Consider the following 21,717-nt stretch of genomic DNA (forward strand, 5'->3'; position numbering starts at 1 on the left):
GGTGCACATGGAGTGCTGACCCACACAGTGCACGGCCCATGCAGGAGTGCTAGCTCACAGAGGAGTGCTGGACCACAAGGAGAGGTGGCTCACGAAGATGATGCAACAAAAAGAGACACAGAGAAGAGACAATAAGAGATGCAGCAGACCAGGGAGCTGAGGTGGTAAAAGAGATTGGACGCCTCTCCCCCACTCTGGAAAAACCTAGAATCAATTCCCAGTGCCACCTGAAGAGAAGCAGACACAGAAGAACACACAGCAAATGGACACATGGCAAGCACAAAACAACAAGGGGGGATAAATAAATAAATAAATCTTATTTTAAAAAAGGTATTGAGAGGGAGCAGATGTGTCTCAAGCAGTCAAGTGCCCACCTTCCACATGGGAGGTCCCAGGTTTGGTTCCCAGTGCCTCCTGAAAAAATAAAAAACAGACAAGGAAAACATGAAAAAAACACAAAAACCAACTCAATGAAGCTCTTGTGGCTTGGTGGTATAGCATCAGCTTCCCACGTGTGAGGTCCTGGTTCAATCCCTGGCCCCGAGTACCTCAAAAAAAAAAAAAAAAAAGAAGCATTGAAAAGAGGATGAACTATTTAGTAAAGGTGCTGACACGGGTTTATTTAAATAGAAAAAAAAATTGATCACCTTATTACACAGTACACAAAAAAATAAATTAAAAAAAATAGTAAAGGCATAAAAGTGAAAGAATGATAACATTTCTTGAAGAAAATATAGAATAAACGTTAGCACACTTTTCAATAAAAGGCCAGGTTACAAATACATTAATCTTTGATGGTCATGTTGTCTCTGTTGCAACTACTTAACTCTGCCATTGTATTGTGAAACCAGCCCTAGGCTACTGAATCACTGTGGGTGTATTCCAATAAAACTTTATTTTAAAAACAGACAGCAGGAGGAAGCAGCTGTGGCTCAAACAATTGGGCTCCCATCTACCATATGGGAGGCCCTGGGTTCATGTCTCAGGGCCACCTTGTGAAGACAAGCTGGCCCGCGCCTGCAGAGAGCAGACAGTCTGCGCCCCTGGAGAGCTGGTGCAGCAAGATGATGCAACAAAGGGAGACAAGGAGACACAGAAGAACGCATGGCAAATGGACACAGAGAGCAGACAGGAAATAGCAAACTAGCCACTGGGGGGCGGGGGGGAATAAATAAATAATAAATCTTAAAAAAAAACAAAAACAGCAGGCCAGATTTTGCACACTGCCTGAGAAAAACTCTATGATGTTAGGGAAGGAAGAATTTCTTAAATATGACACAAAAGATCATACCAGGTCCTTCCTATCTCCCACTTTCCCCTACCCTGGCCTACACGGCACTACGCAATCTGACCAACAGTTTCATTTCTGATTCCATTTCCTACATTCTTCACTTATATTCCAGCCACATTGACCTTCTACTTCCAAGAATATGCCAAGCACATTCTGATTCAGGGCCTTTTCTCTTGTGGTCTCCTTTTTCTGGAACTCTCTTCCCCAGATATGTATAAGGATTTTTCTTTTTATAATTCAGGTGTATGTTTAAATATCACCTCCTCATTGGTGAATATACTTCCTAAAATGCAACTCTCCACTCAGCCCAAATCATACTACCCCCTTAACCTGATTTATTTTTCTTTTTTACACTTTATGCATAGATTTATCTGTGTGTAGTTTGACAAGGATAAGACATTTTTTCTGTTCATTGCTGTATTCCCAATGTTTGAAAAATAATTGATTCTTACTAAATATTTGTTGAATAAGTAGTGAAACCATAAAAAGAAAAGATGCATAAAATTGGACTACTCAAAAAATAAAAAATTCTACAAGATGAAATATACACTAAGCATAAGTGGGAAAAAGGAAGCCACAAAATCAGAGATATTTCCAATGCATAAAACTAAAAAGAAACAATACAGGAAGCACTCCCACAAATCAGAAAGGACAATCTAACAATCAGCATTAAGGAGACCAATTATAAGAACTGACAATGGACCAAAAAAAGAGATCTCTGACAGGCATATCAACTTATGAAAGATACTTCACCTCACTAGTAATCATGGAAATCTAAATTAAAACAGCAGTAAAATAACACTCCACACAAATCAGATTCACAGAAATTGTAAAAGTAGAACAATGCCAAGTGTTGGCAAGAGTGTGGAGAAATGGGCATTCTCCTGCACTGTTGGTTGGAAGGACAATTAATTCAACACTTTCAGAAGCAATTAGACAATATCTCAAAAAATTGAAGGTATGCATATTTACCTGTTAATTCCACTCCTGAGTGTGCCTACACAACTGTCACTCTTGTCCACAAACAGACATATACAAGAAGGTACATTGCAACATTGTCAGGATAAATATTGGAAGTAACCTAAATGTTCATCTACATAAGAATGATTGAATGCATGGTGGCATAACATTATAATAAAATAATAGTTTAATGAATGAAGCAGAGCCGCATGTTTCAACACATACAATTATAAAAAATTATTGAATGAAAACTGTAAGTAATAAAAGGAAACACATAATGTACTATTTATGTAAATCTTAAAATTTTGCAAAACCGTTTCACATGTGCTTGAAAACAGGCATAGGAATTATAAAGACCATATTTAAGACAGTAATTCCCTTGGGGATAGTGAGGAGAATGGAGATAAGGAGGGATTTAGAAAATATTTTTTTATATTTATCATGTTTATTCCTGAAATTGGGTAAGATACACAAGTCTCAGTGATTCATAATTTAACAAAAAGGTGAGAATGATTCTAAATTATCCAATACATTTTTGCAGTGAAACAGCGATCTGTTAGTTCAGGAAACAATAAAATCTTTCTATTGGCAGCATTTATGACTTTCATTTTATCCATGTCTTTAAATGATAAAGCAGTTATCCAACAATATTTCAAGGCTAATTATATGAACTGATTCTAAAAACAATCTCAGGAAAAAACTCTAATTTCAACGTCATGACTGACATTCTTCACACACCTGAACATACCTCCCTGGACCTAACCATGGTGAAAATGTTGTCCATAATATACCATAATTCATAGCTTTTGTCACATGTTATGGTTATTCAATTTTGCTTATTTTCTCCCTTTTTCCTAAGGAGGGATTATTGATGTCACTAGACTGGACACTGTTTTGGAAAAAATGGGAATGAAACTCACAGAAACAGAAAATAACGATTTGATAAAGAACCTGCCTGTTGACGGTGAGCATTTGCATCTTTGAGCTTCTCAAACTGAGAATGTGACCTTCTGTATAATCACTTCTGAAAAAGTTAATTTGGCATTAAGAAGATATTTATACAAACTTAGAAGTGACCTCAGAAAGAAAATAAAGTATTATTCTGCCTTATCATTTTAATTAATATTTGTCAACAGCTCCTTTAATTTTAGAACCAAAAGAATGCTGAAAAGGTGGACAGAACCACTTTGGGAGTTTAAAAAGTGAGGGCAAAGACAACTGGGGGCAGAGTGGCATGCAAAATTGCCTGAAATGAGATGAATTGGGAAAAACAATAGGAAATCAGAAGAGAAAAGAACTGTGCCAAAGGTGGGATCATATCCATATGATAATGCTCACTCACTTTCTCAGAATCTAGAGCCTACATATTTTCAGGCTATGCTGTATGGAATGCTTCCCGATTTATGGTGCTGCATAGAGTCACACATTCCTAGGCTCATGATCCAAGTGCTGTATTCTCAGACTTTAATTCCCCTTTGATGAGCTAGAAATAAATTCTGAAAAAGGGCTGAAGTGAATCAATAAAACATTCTAAGAGAAAGAAGCCACTTACAAATGACTACATGTCATATATTTCCATTTGTGTATAATTTCCAGAATAGGCAAATCTATAGAGATAGGGAGTAGATTCATAATTGTGGGTCTGCAGGTGTTTGGGGAGTAGGAGAGGACCCTGAGAACTGCCTGCTAATGATATAGAATTTCTTTCTGGATGATGAAAATATTCTAAAATATGATTTTTATGAGGCTAGCACTCCTCTCTGTATAGACTAAAGAAATGTAATCGTACAGTTAAAAATGGATGAATTGTATGTTATGTTAATTGTATCTCCATTATGCCTTTTTAAAAATTAATAATGACCTACATTGCTTTTTAAGATCTAGGAGAAAAGCAGGAACAAAATTTCTCTCAGCTTGTATTTAGTATCAAAGTGGACAACTGATGCTTCCTTTTAGCCACTTTTATAGGTTACTATAGGTGCTCAGTTAAAACTTAAATTATTGGGAATAGTTTTAAATTATGGTATGGCCTCCAACTATCACAGTTTCTAAATAAGATGAACATTCAATTAAAATATTTGTCATGTACAATTAAGCAGAAATCAAGATAATTTTCTGAAAATGTATGCAGAAAGAACATTTCTTAGTTCTTTTTCATCCAATAAAGAAAATTTCATCTGAGATTCTAGAATATCCCCAATTTCTGAGCTAATAGTATCTTTAACATGCTTTCTTTCATTTAATGTATTTTAAAATTGATTTTACAAAATATATATTGAGCTTCTACTTTATAAAATATCACAGGCTAATCATTGTTGTAATTATTAACTTACTTATGTAAAACAGGAGTAAGAAGTTGTTAGAGAAAAATTGGGAATTCTAAGTGTTGATTTATTAGATAAGGAGAAGTTTAAAAACATAAGTAGAAATATTAATGTGATTACATATGAAATGTAAATCCTGTTCTTTGTGCTGATGTAAACAGAGAGTGTCCAAGGTATAGGAGGCAATAATTGTCCTATGGGGAAAAATGACTTATTTTTGTATCTTAGCCTTGACTATCAGATTTAATTTCCTATAGCACAATGAATGGAAGCTCTAGTAATGATAATCTACAGTTTCTGGCTCAGAATGGATGAATATAGCATGAATTTATAAAGTATATAATATTGCTTTCTTTTTAATTTTTCTATTTTAATAAGTCAGTGTCCTATCTGTATTTGATTTATATATTTCTCTTAATAGTTAACGGAAAGGTTGAAATGAAAAAGTTGATGGATGAATCGAAAGCTTTTACTGGTATGTGACAAGTTACTATAAAACTGCATTAATTTTTTAATGTTTTCACAATTTACCCAAATTAGCATATATCCTTTTTTATTACTTTTTCATCATCAAGTTCTTGCACTTAATGTCCTACATTAGAACTTAACTTACCTTTTAATAACACAATAAAAATTCTGTATTTTGGTAAAAATTGGGGGAAAATATTTTTAAAAATCAATAGTTTGATTGACTTCACCAATATTAAAATACCCCCAATTTCTTGATAGGCATAGCAAATGCCAATGTAAAACCTTAATAATTCATATCACAGTATTAATACCATTGTGGAAAGAAAATTAACATTATTTAGAACATCCTTACCCAAATATTTAGTTTATCCTGCCAGAAACAAACAATCCATTATTTGAATTTTCTCAGTGTTTTGGTTTGCTGAGGCTGCCAATGGAAAATTACCAGAAATGGGTTGGCTTTTATTATGGGAATTTGTTAGGGTGAAAACTTACAGTTCCAAGATTGTGAAAATATTCAAATCAAGGCATCATCAGAGATGCTGTTTCACCAAAGGTTGACTGCTGGCAGATCCTGGAGTCCTGCCATGTTGCAAGGCAAAATAGTGACTCTGTCTGGATCTCTGCCTTCTCCTTCAAGCCACTTTCTCCTCAAGCTTGGCTGTGGGTGATCAAGCACATTGCATTTCTTGTCTCTTCAGCTTTGAGCTGCTCCATAGGACTAGCCTCTCAGAGTCCTCTGCTGATTTCAGCTTCTATCCTCTCTTTGACCCTCTGTGAGAGATCAGTTGTAGCTGATCCTGGATTCCTCTTTCATGTAGGAGGGTAAAAATGACAGCTGTCTTTGTGTGTTTCTGCTTTCAGGTCTTTACTTATATAATCCCCAGCAATAGAGTAGAGGCCCACCTGGACCATGTCTCACTGACAGTCCAATCAAAAGCCCTAGAACAATCTAATCAAGTGATCTAACCAAGAGATCCCTTAATGCAATCAAAGGGCCCCACACCCACAGGAATACATTAGTTTAAGAACATGATCTTTTCTGGGATACACACACACACAAAAAAACTGTCATACTGAACAATCTAGAAAAGAAAATTTCTATTCAGTGGCATTGAATGGGTAAAAATCCATCATTAAGAGAGTCTTCTTTTTATGAAATTAAGGAACCAAGATCTCTTTGTGGTTTCCCATAATTTTTACGTATGTCTCATTTGCTACTTCATGTTAAAGAAGATAAAACAGATGAATTAATTACTCATTATTAGGAATCATTAGATGGTTCAAAAGCTTGTCAACTATTCTTGTTCCATTCTTTTCAAAGGAAAAAAAGTTGATGCTGACAATCTGCTGAATGTCCTGGGGAACATGGGGATTGATCTCACAGAAAAGGAATATGTGGAACTACTACAAACACTACCAATTGATGGTGAGTCACATTAATGCTTTCTAGAGAGGTTGGTTTGAGGATTGTTGTAAGCAATTCTAAAATATTGTCTCTTTAATTATTTCTGCTAATTAGTACTAAAAATGATTAGGAAAAAATTAATTCACTGTAATATGGATTTAACCTGGGAGTCACCAACCTCTTCAACCAGAAATTTTGCAATCAGAGCTGATATAATAATGTTACCTATACTCGGTACTGAGATGCCTAATGATATGAAGGAAAAGGAATGATACTGAGGTGAGAGAAAGAGAGGTTAGTAAAAGGAAGGAAATGGAGAAATCCTCAGGAAAAGGGACTGAAAGGAGTAGTGATTATTTCTGCATATTGAAGTCTCTCCAGTTCTCTCAGACGTCAAACACTGCATAGTTTTTTTTTTACTAATATGATACTGAAATGGTTTTATTTAATGGGAAAATAGCACAGATTTCTCAGGGAAAGCATAAACGTTCATTAATGGATACCCAGTTGCCCAATATCAGTAAGAATGGCAAACATTCTTTTCCTTCAGATATAAATTATGTGTTTTCTTATAGCTGCTGGTAAAGTGTATCAGAATAGACTATTGAATGGTGTGAAGTCCAGCAAAGGTATGTAACAAACCTAATTAGCAACAGCTCTGATTTTAAAAAATCATCTATACACGCTTTTAGAAAACTAGATTTTGAATTGTGTCTACATTCCAAGTTTTAGATTTCTCATTTTATTATATTTATTTCACAGAACTTTGACATAATATCCATATTGTATCTTTCTTCTTAGATAATTTTTTTCTTTATCAGAGAAGTTGGAGGTTAACAGAATAATCATATATAAAATATAGGATTCCCATATACCACCCAACCACCAATACCTTGCATAGGTATAGAATATTTGTTACAGTTCATAGCACATTTTTATAATTGTACTATTAATTAGAGTCCATGGTTTAACTTAGGGTTCCCTATTGTTTAGTATAGTTCCATGGATTTTTTAAAAAATATATTCTGCTACTGTATATACAAGCTATATATCCCCTTTTAATCATATTCACATGCATTTCAGTGCTGTTAATCATGTTCACAGTGTTGTGCTACCATAACCATCATCCATTACCAAAGCCTTTCCATCTTTCCAAATAAGAACCTTGTACATGTTAAGCCTTTACTTTCCATTATTTATCTCCACTCCATGCCCTGATAAGCTATATTCTAGATTCTGACTCTATGATTTTGCTTATTCTAATTGTTTCAAATCAGTGAGAGCATATGATATTTGTCCTTTTGTGTCTGGCTTATTTTTCAACATGATATCTCCAAGGTTCATTCATGTTGTCATATGTATTAGAACTTCATTCCTTTTTACAACTGAGTAATATTCCATTTTATGAATAATTTATTAATTTTATTTATCCATTCATTGGTTCTTGGACTCTTAGGTTGCTTCCATCTTTTGACAATTGTGAATAATGCTGCTGTGAACATCAGTGTGCAAATATCTGTTCAAGTTCCTGCTTTCAATTCTTTTGGGTATCTGCCTACCAAAAGAATTGCCGGGTCATATGGTAGTTCCATACTTAGCTTTCTGAGGAACAGCCAAATTATTCATCATTGATCCTTCTTTTTTTATTAAAAATTTATTTTTATATCAATGTTTCAAGTCAATCAGTTAGCACAAGATAATAATTACAATAACAATACATCTTTTTTAGTTAGTTGTTATACCTCCCCCCCCCCCCTTATTTTTATTCACTCTTCAATCTTGAGGGATTTGGACTAATGTCTACTTTGGCTGCTTAAGACTGAAAAGGGACACAAATGGGGTAGAAGAATGGAATTGTTTTGCTTGAAGCTGAAGATACTCCTTGCTTTTCGGATGGGGCTGGTCCATTATCATTGTTTTGTTAGTTGTCCAGGGAAAGCCTAAGGGACTGGAGAGTAGAAGTTGGCCACTTATCTGCTGGGTTTCATAGATCAACTGGCATAGGGAACAATCCAAAGGCTTTGAGTCTCTGAGAAATATACTTAACAGGTAAGTTGAAAATTATAGGTTCAAGTAAAAGAAATAGAAGAATTATGATTAGGGGATTTATAAATGAGTATAACTATGTTGTATTGGGAAAACAGCTTTTCCTATATTCCCAGATAGAGCCTCCCAAGGTGGTATTGATTTCATGTGACTGAAATAAGCTTGCCTATGTTGTCCAGACACTGCTAGGGTGCTCAAGAGCACTTTCGTTTGAGGCTTTGTTTATTGTGGCAGTTTGTGAATTCTGTTTAAGACCTGCATAAATATAACCTACAAAATGACCTCCGAACTCACTTTGAAATACCTTAGTCATAAAAACTATTTTATTTAATATTTTCCCCTTTTGTTCAAGGTCTTTCTCCAAATGCATTGCTGATTCATGCATGGCAATAATCCCTTGGTGCCAGGGAGGCTCATCCCTAGGAGTCATGTCCCAAACTCGGGGGGAAACGTATTGTATTTATTTGATGAGTTTGGCTTAGAGAGAGGCCACACTTGAATAACAAGGAAGTTTTCAGGAGGTAACTCTTAGGCATTAATTGTAATTAGGCTTAGTTTCACTATTACAGGAATAAGGTTCGTAAGAGCAAGCATTAAAATTGAGGGCTTAGCTTATTAGCCTGTTTTCTTTTATTAGGCCAGATATATATTTCAGAGCTTTTGGCCATCTTATTTGAGAAAGTAACAAGCCTTCCCCAGGAGGGAAGTTTAATATGTTATTAGCTACTGTGCATACCTCTATCCAGAAATCATATCTTTTGCAACATAGGCACATTTATATCCCATAAATGTATGTAGCTATATAATGGGCAAGATGTACAAAGGCCCTATCTGTAGAGACACCTAACCATGTCCCACGTTTACCTTCTTACCAGGGTTATGTTAATTGACAGGTAGAACATAATTTATGTAGCAACATTCACAAACCTTGCCCCCATTTTTGACACTTAACATTGGTGTGGTGCCTTTGTTACAATTGATGCAATAATGTTAAAATGTTACTGTTAACTATAGTCGATATTTTGCTTAGGTTCATTTTTCTTCATATACCACCCTATTATTAACACCTGGTACTAGGGACATACTTTTGTTATCAATCCTGAAAGAGCATTCTTATATTTGTATTATTAATCACAATCCTAATGGTCTAGCATACAGTCTATCCTGGAGAATGATCCATGAGCACTCTAGAAGAATATATATCCTGCTGTTCTGTGGTACAATGGTCTGTATATGTTAGATCTATTTCATTTATCATATTATTCAAGATCTCTGTTACCTAATTGATCCTCTGTCTAGATGTTCTATTTCTGAAAGTGCTGTATTGTACTTCCCATTATTATTGTAGAGGTCTCTATTTCTCCCCTCAGTTTTGCCAGTATTTGCCATTTATATTTTGCCTGGTTAGGTTCATAAATATTTATGACTATTCTTTCTTCTTGGTAAATTGCCACCTTTCTTAATACATAGTGATCTTCCTGGTCTCTTATAACAACTTTGCATTTAAAGCCTATTGTATCTGATTAGTAAAGTTACCCCAGTTCTTCTTTGTTTACTGTTTGCATGATATATCATTTCACAGCCTTTCACTTTCAACCTGTTTGTGCCCTTGAGTCTATGGTGAGTCTCTTCTAGACAACATATAGAGGAGTCATATTTTTAAATCCATTCTGCCTGTATGTGTCTCTTTACTGGGAGTTTAATCCTTTACAGTATTATTACTGTAAAGGCTGTACTAACTTCAAGCATTTTATCCTTAGGCTTTTATATGTCATATCTTACTTTTGTTTCTCTTTTTACCCTTTTAATTACCCTCATTAATAGTCTTTATTTCTACACTCTCCTCCACACCTCTCTCTCCTGTATTTTTCTTTCAACCTGAAGAACTCCATTTAGTATTTACTGTATGGCAGGACTTTTGATGAATTCTCTCAGTTTATCTGTGAATATTATAATCTCTCCATCATTTCTGAAGTAAAGTTTTGCTGGACAGAACTCTTGGCTGGCAGTTCTTCTCTTTCAGTACCTTAAATATGTCATGCCTCTGCCTTCTTGCCTCTATGGTTTCAGCACTTACTCTTATTGAATTTCCCTGTATGTGATGGATCACTTTTCTCGTGCTTCTTTCAGGATTCTTTCTTTATCTTTTGCATTTGACAATCTGTTAAGTATGTGTCTTGGAGTAGTTCTATTAGGATTTATTCTGTTTGGAGTATGCTATGTTTCTTGGATATGTACATCCATGCCCATCATAAGAGTTGGAAAATTTTCAGCCATTAATTCCTCAAACACTCATTATGCCCCTTTTTTTTCTCTTCTCCCTCTGGGACACCTATGATATATATGTTTATGTGCTTCACACCGTCATTCAATTCCCTAAAACCCTGCTCAATTTTTTCTTTTCTTTTTTTTTTTTTTTCTATGTTCTTCCATCTGTGCAATTTTGGATGTCCTATCTTCTAATTCACTAGTTCCTTCTTCTGCCTGTTCAAATCCATTTTTGTGTAATTCTAGTATAGCTTTAATCTCCTCTGTCATGCCTTTCATTACAATAAGTTTTGTTATTTTTCTATGTATGTTTTCAATTACTTCTGCATGCCCACCCAGTAACTTCTTAGTATCCTTTATCTCTTTCTTCATCTCCTTGAATTGATTTAGGAGATTTGTTTGGACAATTTGATTAGTTGCTCCAAATTCTGCATTTCCTCCAACCTTTTAACTTGTTCATTTGACTGGACTATATCTTCCTGTTGCTTAGTATGCTTTGCAATTACTTTCTGATGTGTAGGCATCTGAGTAACTTGATGAGTTTACTCTGGTGTTTGGTTCTCTCATTTGCCAGGGTTTTATTGTTGTTTGGCTTTGTGTTAAGGCTGTTCTTTGACACTTGGTTCAGCTTATTCTAAATCTTTAGAATAGTTCATGTTTAACTGATCAAAACCAAGCCAGGGGCCCGTGAAGGATGTGAAGACCAGTTACAAAGAACCAGTTTCTCTGTAGCAGCCTCTTTCAGTCTCCCCATCCTACTCCTTCCTGGATGTTGTACCATGGTACCCAGGCTTCCTGAATCTAAGTACTACCATCTCATTTTCCCCTGTACCCACCTGCACCCACTCACACCCAGGGTTCCCTCCCTTACAAGCCATGCACACCATTTCCCCAGTACCCTGAAAGGCCTCCCTCATGGGCCACTGTGCCACTCCCCTCCCCCTGCATCCCCACTACTACCCCAGCACTTAACAGGGCTTCCTGTGCTGCCCCACTCCCCTTACATCCCCAACTGCTTCCCTGGCACCTGGCAAGCCTGCCTGTCTTCTTGCCATTTCTAGAGGGTAAGTGCGCTCTGCAGCCTCCTATTTCACCATCATTAATTCTTTCAGAACATTTTAAATTAAGTTTTTCTTGACATCATTTAAGGTGATATGCTGAGACAACCTTATATGCCTATTCATTAATACAAATAAATTGTATATTTATCTTTATTTTTATTATACTATAATAGATGCAATATAAAATTTTATGCCTGAAATATTTAATTTTTTTCTCATGACCCTTTGCTGTTTCTTTCCTAAGGAGGAATGGTTAAAGTTGGTAACCTACACACTGTTCTAGGAAACCTGGGGGTCGAACTCACAAAAAAGGAACATGAAGATCTGACAGAAAGTCTGCTGCTTAATGGTGAGCATTGTAGATGACAACAGGTCTTAGGAATTTACATTAGTTGATTTGTGTAAGAAAATACTATTAACTAGCTTATATGTTGGAAGAAAGAAGCATCGTTTTGAATAGGTGAGGGAAGAAGCCCATCCTAATTTAAAAACAGAACATGTATTATTTTGTAAGTTAAACTCCTATTTAAAAAGTAAATCTCGAATTATATAATGGTTAAATACAATAGAAGTTAATTTTGCTCTCCCATAGAAGTGCAAAGTGAGAATATTTTGGTTGGTGGGCATTGACTTTTCTCCATTCAGTGATATAAAGACCCACATTCCTACCAACTTGAAGCCCCTTCTAGGGCCTTATATTGCTTGTATCCAGCTGACAGGATGAAAAAGACATTAAGAAGCAGGGAGATGTGTCAACACACCATATGCACAACCATTCCTTATTTGATAACTAGTCACATGTCTACACCTACATGCAAGGACAGGGAGAAACTTAAATATTTTTCTCTGCCTGAGTATCCACTTCCAAGTATAGATCAACATTATGAAAACAGAAGAATTGGTAAACAGCCAGCTGTTTCTGCCATGGAGCCTAACTCTCAATTTTCAGAAATAACAACAGTTAAGTTGCAAGAATAGAGCATGTCTCTGTGTCAGAAACCTATAGCCATCAATATCTTTCCCTTTGTGTTCTTCACATTGCTTAGAAAATAATCAAGACCACTATCAAATTAGGAATTATACATGGAACAGTACACAAATATTGGGAATTGGAATAAAAGAGTGAAGGAAGCTCCATATTGGTAATGTCTTAACTAAAGAGTTATTCTTCAGTTGGTTCTATTCTGAAGTGACCGTTAATCTTTTTTTTTTTTTGGCATTTTATTTTATTTTATTTTATTTATTTTATTTCTCTCCCCTCCCCCTCCCCTGCCCCAGTTGTCTATTCTCTGTGTCTATCTGCTGCATGTTCTTCTTTGTCCACTTCTGTTGTTGTCAGTGGCACGGGAATCTGTGTTTCTTTTTGTTGCATCACCTTGTTGTGTTAGCACTCCATGTGTGCAGTGCCACTCCTGGGCAGGCTGCACTTTCTTTCACGCTGGGCGGCTCTCCTTATGGGGCGCATTCCTTGCGCGTGGGGCTCCCCTATGCGGGGACACCCCTGAGTGGCACGGCACTCCTTGCACGCATCAGCACTGCGAGTGGGCCAGCTGCACACAGATCAAGGAGGCCGGGGTTTGAACCGCGGACCTCCCGTGTGGTAGACAGACGCCCTAACCACTGGGCCAAGTCCACTTCCCTGTTACTCATTTTTTGTTACACATTTTACCAGGAAAGTATTTTCATATGCTGAAGACTTCCAAATCTTCAGCTTCCAGTTTTCCTTTCAATAAAAGATTAATATATCCAAATCTCCTGTTATACATTCTTATTTCCACCATATTTAAAACAGGTTTCATACTTTCCAGCCATAAATTGGCTTCTCTTTCTGTAGGTGGCACCGTCATTTTCCCTTCACACAAACTAGAATGTTTTGTATTATCCTTTACTCCTCACTCTCCCTATCTGCCTAGAGCCCATTAATTTCCAAATCAACTCATCACTAACTACAGGTTATATCACTTTTACTCCATCTTTTCTAAAGTTATCAGAGAGCTCTCTCTAAAATGTAAATATTACTACACTACTTTCCTACTTAAATTCCTTTTGTGGCATACCATTTTCTACCACCAAAAAAAAAAAAAAAAATCTAAGAAAAAAACACCCAAGTTCTCTCACACAAGCATGTTTATAGAAGGTTCTCCAGATTTTGGTCATTGATTTCTTACCTTATCTCTTACTACTCCCTTCCTGTCCTTTCATTTTGCAGCTGCACTGAAATGTTCAAAGCCCCAGTTGGGTATGAACAGAATTCCAGGGTTGTAGCAGGAGTGTCACCTAACTCCCTGAGTAGAAACATTTCCCTCTCCATTTCCTTAATGAGAAATGTCTGTTTATATATCAGTCTCCCTGTCAGAGACTGAACTCCTTGAATGCACAGTCTGTGCTAATTTTATCATCTGCTGGAATATTTCTCAATGCCTAGCATGGTGCCTGATATTTAGCAGAGTATTAATTTTAGAAGTTTCTTGCACAAAAATAAAAAGAATTCTCTTTGTCATGTAACACTTATTTTATAGCATCCTATTGCCTATCCTCCCCCATCTCATACCACACCTTGACACAAAACATATTCACACTTGTAGAACTTGAATATTTATATTCTGAAAAGACTCAGTATCAACTCAGGTTTGACCTTCTCCAGACCTATCCTATTATCCCTGCCCTCTTTCTTTACATAGTTTCATTATGTACTAAAGATTTCTGTACCATTGCACTTACACCATATTATATTACAAATAGAAGCTCTTATATCATAGTCCGCTTAATAAGTGAGAGCTGCATTTAAGCAGGAACCCTACCTCTTTTGATTATTGTACACCCATTATCTAGTCTAGTCCCTTTCACTTACTTAACAGCCTTCAATGGTTAGGGAATGAATAAGGGGAAAACCGACCAAAATATCTGAGAAAAAATTTAATAGCTGCCTCTGATTGTAAATGGAAAAAAAATTAACAATTGCCTAAAATATATACTCACCCTCTGATTTCAAAACCACAAACATCCCTAGAAAGCCTCAAATGGCTAAAATTCAATCAAATGAAACTAAATCAAATCAAATCAACTAGGATATTTCCCAGTCATCTTTATCTGTTAACTATATTCTTATGTAACAAGCCAAACAAAGCATTGTAGGCTATGGTTTTGTTTTGTTACCTATTAAAAATCCTTAATTCTTAAAGAATCTTGTAACCAGTTGCCACCTAGGCAAGTCTTCATTCCAGAGTGGAGAAACTGGCTCCTATACAGACTGCAAATTTGGTCTTAGGTTTCTTTCTTCCCCTTGCACACTCAACTTGTCTGTCATTTCCCATTCCAGCCTCACATCCTTCAAGTCCTAGTCACTGGATGCTTTGACTGCTGTCTACTTAATGAGACCCATCATCTTCTCATTTTACTAAAAAGAGTCATCCATCAATTTTATGAACACTTAAGAAACCAGGGTTACAATTGTGCAGTTAGCCTTCCTCTTGTGAGCCTTCTTTCTACCTTGTTTATGAATATGAATTTGGGAGTCATGATCAGCTTCATGGGCACAACCAGTACAGTTGTCAGGGCCTGAGGTCAGAGAGTACCATGCTTGAGATTTAATGCTCTGTTGTTGCTGTCTTGAAATTCTTCATAATTTTATCTTTTAATTTGTGCGTTTGTTGGAAAATAGATGCCCTGAGGGCTTAGAGCCTTTGCTGAGGCTGGTTCCTGTCTCTTTTTATCTCCCCAGGACTGGTTCTCTGTTAATCACTCTACATCCTTAGCATAGGAGACCTCTCCTTTACTACCTCTTCCTAGCAACCACTGCTGCCCTCCACCCCTAGTGGGCACCTGGGTATATGTGCAGGGAGGCTTAGCATTGAACACATGCACCAGAAAAAGTCTTGTGGCATGGCCTGGTGACCACCATCTGACTCTAGACTGACAACACCCTCACACATTTGGCAGGACCAAGCTTCTTGCCCACCCCAACCAGGTATCTAGCATGTCACACATGAAGGGTACAATACTCTTGGGAGTAGCTCATTTGCCATGAGTTGAAGCAATATGTGCACAGAAATGGGAGATAACTGGACTGATCTGGCAACAAGAACTTTATGGAACCCTGCTTCAGGTGGACCCCAAGCAAGGTGAGGCATAAGGCCTGTGAGGATCTTCATTCACCCAAGAGTGTTTCATAATCAAGAGAGAATAATATTAAATTGACTTAAAAAGAACAATAAACACCATGAAAGTTTAAGAGAGAGATAATAAAGAAAAGAAAAATGTTTTTCCTGTGTTTTTAACATGAAATTCCAAAGATTTGTTCTGCACTTGCCCAAGAAAATATCTCGCTGACCCAGAGGGATTTCATCAGTCTTTCCTGGTATTGGAAGAGTTCCCATGTTTCCATAACTCTCCACCTTCTTTGTCTCAAAAAGAAAGATGTAAATGTAAAAATGTTTTTACAAACTTTATGGATATGTTGGTAACAAAAGATTGAGAACACCTATACATACTACCAGCTATGATGTATTGAATTGTGCTCCTCAATTTGGATGTATTCTTGGTCTTCATCCAAATTCTTGTGGTGTAGACCCATTATAAATAGGGCTTTTTTTGTGTTGCTGTTAAGCCAGTGAAAAAAATTTATTGGGAAATGGGGAAAAAGACTAGCGCTTACTGGGAAATGGGAGAGAAGGATGGCAATATGCACTGAGATTTGATGTGGGCTCCTCTAGGCAGAGAGGTTAGGACCTTTTGATGAGGTTATTTTTAATGTGTGGCCAACTGAATCAGTTTAGATCTTTTTTTTTTTTCAAATTCTACTCAATTTATTCATTTTTTAAAAAATATTACATTAAAAAAATATGAGGTCCCCATTCACCCCCACCGCCTCCACCCCACCACTCCCCCCACAGTAATACTCTCCGCCATCATCATGACACATCCATTGCATCTGGTGAGTACATCTCTGGGCATCGCTGCACCCCATGGCCTGTGGTCCACACCATAGCCTACACTCTCCCATGTTCCATCCAGTGGGCCATGGGAGGACATACAATGTCCGGCAATTGAACCTGGAGCACCACCCAAGACAACTCCAAGTCCCGAAAATGCCTCCACAACTCATCTCTTCCTCCCATTCCCTGCACCCAGCAGCCACCATGGCCACTTTTTCCACACCAATGCCACATTTTCTCGATTATTAACCACAATAGTTCATGAATAGAATATCATTAAGTCCACTCTAATCCTTACTATATTCCTCCTTCCTGTGGACCTTGGCTTGGTTGTGTCCATTCCACATCTATGTCAAGAGGGGGCTTAGATTCCACATGGATACTGGATGCAATCCTTCTGCTTTCAGTTGTAGGCACTCTAGGCTCCATGGTGTGGTGGTTGACATTCTTCAACTCCATGTTAGCTGAGTGGGGTAAGTCCAATAAATCAGAGTGTAGGAGCTGAAGTCTGTTGAGGCTCAGGGCCTGGCTATCATATTGTCAGTTCAGAGATTCAAATCCCCTAGATATATCTTAAACCCCAGCACCAACTACAATTCCAGTAAAGTAGCATGAAAGGCTTGTGAAAAGAGATCCCATTGGAGTCCAGCTCCATCACACAGAAACACCAGCTCCAAAGAAGGGCCAACTGACATGGCAGTGAACCCCATCTGCCATGACCATAGAACCTGTGGGTCTCTTTATCCCTCAAAAGGACCAATACCTGGGGTTGTATCTACTTTATCTGTCTCTGAGACTCTGCTCAGGTGTGCATAAGGGCAATCCTTCTGACAACCTCCAGGCTCTTTTTTAGAGACTCATAGCCATATGAACTCATTTGTCCTTTCCATTTTCCCCTTACTTTAGGTCAAACAGCATTTTTAACTTCTGTTATTATATGAAGACAGAGATATTGTGCTGGTCCACGTTGAACCTTTAATTCGAGGTCATTTTCTAGTTACGTGATCAGCTGGTACTTGGTAGTGATCCCTCGGTGCGAGGGAGGCTCATCCCCGGGTGTCATGTCCCACGCTGGGGGGAAGGCAGTGCATTTACATGCTGAGTTTGGCTTCGAGACTGGCCACATTTGAGTAACATGGAGGCTGTCAGGAGGGAACTCTTAGGCACAGTGCTGCTCTAGGCCTTGTTCTTACTTCAGGTGTATAGGCTTACAAGCATAGTCATTAGTATCAGGGGCTCACTGTTGGACCCTCATTCCTTCCTGATCCTTACAGTTACACCTGGTGGACTGCCGCTGCTCCCCTAGGGACCACGACAGAGCCCCCCCTCCCGGCCAGGAACCCCGTACCCCCCCAGCTGTTGTTTTTAATTGTTTCCACTATGAGTATATCCAAACATTTCCATGCACCCCGGACACATGCCCTGTATAACTCCCTGTCAACCATATATCGCCTGTCAATAACATCCCATGCCAGTATTCCTCCACTGCCATTGTTGAACCACTCTGTGATCCAAAACTTCCTGAAAAGTGAAGCCCAATATAATGTCAGGTTCCCTTACTAGTAAAATGGAATATAGCAGTGAGTTTAAAGGTTAGATATAGAATACATATTGATTTGGAAAAATTCTACATCCTATCATTTTCTTTTCTTTTTTCCTAATTATTGAGCTTCTCTTCACAAGAGCCTTAGATCACAGTAATTCATCTATACAATATACAGTACTCCCACATATCCATTATAAAACCTTTTCCCTTCCACAGTGATAATCTTTTAACTTATTCATATCATATTTACTGAAACTGATGTACAGATATTGAGACAATAGCTTTCAAACAAGGTAACATTTGTGTTTACATTGTGGTTTATACTTTAGGCTATACAGTTTTCTAAATTTTTTAGTTATCCTATGTTTTACATTATGGTTTACATTATTAGTCTGTCGTTCCCTATATGTTTTTGGTATAATATTACATGTTTTATATCCATCCTTGTGTACTCTTGTGAAACACTTCTTTTGACCTCACATTTACTTTGGTTCCATCTATTCAATATCTATTTCCCCCTCCCCTTGGGCCCCACAGTGACAGTCAATCTTCATTTCTTGAGGAGCCATGTTCAGAGATACTTGCAACAGTGTTGAGGGCTTGACTTCCTCAACTGCCCTAATGCCTTGGGAGCCACCCTTTCTCTTGAAAGATACAGTTCCCTCTATTTGATGGCATTAGTCCTCCCCAGAATGTGAGTCTACCTTCACTCTCATTATATGGGTCTCTACCCAATGGTATAACCCACTCTGGCAAAATGAGCATTCAGATATTCCCTAGGAGTCTGTCCTGCATCAGATTATCCCCTTTGAGTATCTTAAACAGGTAACTTTCCTAAATATATTTTGAAAAGGTTTTCTCAGCATTTTACTTTCAACCAACACCTGACAATCTCCTATGTTCGTGTGTTGCCCCTCGCTCCCCCCAATTTCTTGGGCAATATTACCCATCCTCCCATCCCTAGCCCCCTTCAAACCCGCAAAGCCCCACCCAAAGGTAACCCTATGCCCCCATTTTATCTCTTCCTTGTGCACATGCTTACTGCCAGGTTATCATAGATTTCACCCATGTAGATGTCAGCTTACATCCTTCCTCTACCCCCTGATTTCCTGTAAGCCTATCTTCCAGTCTCTAGCTCTCTGAGGCAGCTTGCTTATTTCATATCATTGAGGTCATGTAGTATTTGTCCTTCAATGCATGGGTTGCTTCACTCGACATAAGGTTTTCAAGATTCATCCATGTTATCACGTGTGTTTGTAGTGTATTTGTTCTTAAAGCCAAGTAGTATTCCATTGTATGTATATACCACATTTTATTGATCCACTCATCTGTTGATGGGCATTTGGGTTGATTCCAACTTTTGGCGATAGTGAACAATGCTGCTATGAACATTGGTGTGCATATATCGGTTTGTGTCCTTGTTTTCAGTTCTGCTGGGTATATACCGAGCAGTGGTATTGCTGGGTCATATGGCAAATCTATGGTTAGTTTTTTGAGAAACCGCCAAACTGTCCTCCAGAATGGTTGGATCCTTCTGCATTCCCACAGCAGTGGATGAGGGTTCCCATTTCTTCACATCCTCTCCAGCATTTGTATTCTTCTGTTTTTTTCATAGCTGCCAATCTTATGGAGTAAGATGGTATCTCTTTGTAGTTTTGATTTGCATTTCCCTGATAGCTAAAGATTTGGAGCATTTCTTCATGTGCTTTTTAGCCATTTGTATTTCTTCTTTGGAGAAGTATCTGTTTAAATCTTTTTCCCATTTTTTAAATGGGTTGTTTATCTTTTTATTTTCAAGATATAGGAGTTCTTTATATATGCAAGTTATAAGTCTTTTATTAGATATATGGTTGCCAAATATTTTCTCCCATTGTGTAGGTTCCCTTTTTACTTTCTTGACAACTCCTTTGAGGTGCAGAAGGCTTTAATTTTGAGGAAGCCCCATTTATCTATTTGTTCTTTTGCTGCTCGTGCTTTTGGTGTGATGTTCATGAAGCCATTTCCTATTACAAGGTCTTGTATATGCTTCCCTACACTGCTTTCCAAGGTCTTAATGGTCTTGGCTCTTATATTTAGGTCTTTGATCCATCTTGAGTTGATCTTTGTATAAGGTGTGAGATGGTAACCCTCTTTCATTCTTCTACATATGGATATCCAGTTCTCCAGGCACCATTTGTTGAATAGGCCATTCTCTTCCAGTTGAGAGGGTTTGGTGGCTTTATCGAATATTATATGGCTATATATATGAGGTTCTATATCAGAACTTTCAATTCGATTCCATTGGTCTGTGTGTCTCTCCTTATGCCAATACCATGCTGTTTTCACTACTGTAGCTTTGTAGTATGTTTTGAAGTCAGGAAGTGTGATTCCTCCTATTTCGTTTTTCTTTTTCAATATGTCTTTGGCTATTCGGGGCCTCTTTCCTTTCCAAATAAATTTCATAGTTAGTTTTTCTAGTTCCTTAAAGAAGGCTGTGTTGATTTTTATTGGGATTGCATTGAATGTGTAGATCAGTTTTGGTAGGATAGACATCTTAATAATATTTAGTCTTCCTATCCATGAACAGGGAATATTCTTCCATTTATTTAGGTCTTCTTTGATTTCCTTGAACAGTCTTGTATAGTTCTCGGTATATAAGTTTTTTACATCTTTAGTTAAATTTATTCCTAAATATTTGATTTTTTTATTTACTATTGTGAATGGTATTTGTTTCTTGATTTCCTCCTGAGCTTGCTCATTATTGGTGTACAGAAATGCTACTGATTTTTGCGCATTGATCTTATAACCTGCGACGTTACTAAACTCATTTATGAGTTCTAGAAGTTTTATTGTAGACCTCTCAGGGTTTTCTATGTATAGGATCATGTCATCTGCAAATAATGAAATTTTGACTTCTTCCTTTCCAATTTGAATGCCTTTCATATCTGGTTCTTGCCTCAGTGCTCGAGCAAGTACTTCTAAGACAATGTTAAATATAAGGGGAGACAGTGGGCATCCTTGTCTTGTTCCTGTCTTTAGAGGGAAGGATTTTAGGATTTCTCCATTGTAAATGATGTTGGCTGTAGGTTTTTCATACATACTCTTTATCATGTTCAAAAAATTTCCTTGTATTCCGATCTTTTGGAGTGTTTTTATCAAGAAAGGGTGCTGTATTTTGTCAAATGCTTTTTCTGCATCTATAGATATAATCATGTGATTTTTTTCCTTCAATCTGTTTATATGGTGAATTACATTGATTGATTTTCTTATGTTGAACCATCCTCGCATACCTGGAATGAATCCCACTTGGTCGTGGTGTATAATTCATTTAATGTGTTGTTGAATACTATTAGCAAGTATTTTGTTAAGTATTTTTGTGCCTAGGTTCATTAGAGAAATTGGTCTGTAATTTTCCTTTCTTGTGGTGTC

The 21,717-nt window shown here is 37.3% G+C and overlaps 1 protein-coding gene across 1 annotated transcript in view; it reads left to right on the top strand.

Moving 5' to 3' along the window:
* Positions 1–21,717, top strand: part of LOC111760565 (uncharacterized) — a 187,817-nt gene that overhangs the window by 104,173 nt on the left and 61,927 nt on the right. Inside the window, exons 18-22 of the mRNA XM_071210908.1 lie at positions 3,111–3,215; positions 4,997–5,050; positions 6,371–6,475; positions 7,030–7,083; positions 12,074–12,178. Coding sequence (XP_071067009.1) covers positions 3,111–3,215; positions 4,997–5,050; positions 6,371–6,475; positions 7,030–7,083; positions 12,074–12,178 — 423 coding nt within the window. The remainder of the gene's footprint in view (positions 1–3,110; positions 3,216–4,996; positions 5,051–6,370; positions 6,476–7,029; positions 7,084–12,073; positions 12,179–21,717) is intronic.

The sequence above is a fragment of the Dasypus novemcinctus genome, chromosome 21 (genome assembly GCF_030445035.2).
Source record: "Dasypus novemcinctus isolate mDasNov1 chromosome 21, mDasNov1.1.hap2, whole genome shotgun sequence".
In the NCBI taxonomy this organism is placed as follows: Eukaryota; Metazoa; Chordata; class Mammalia; order Cingulata; family Dasypodidae; genus Dasypus; species Dasypus novemcinctus.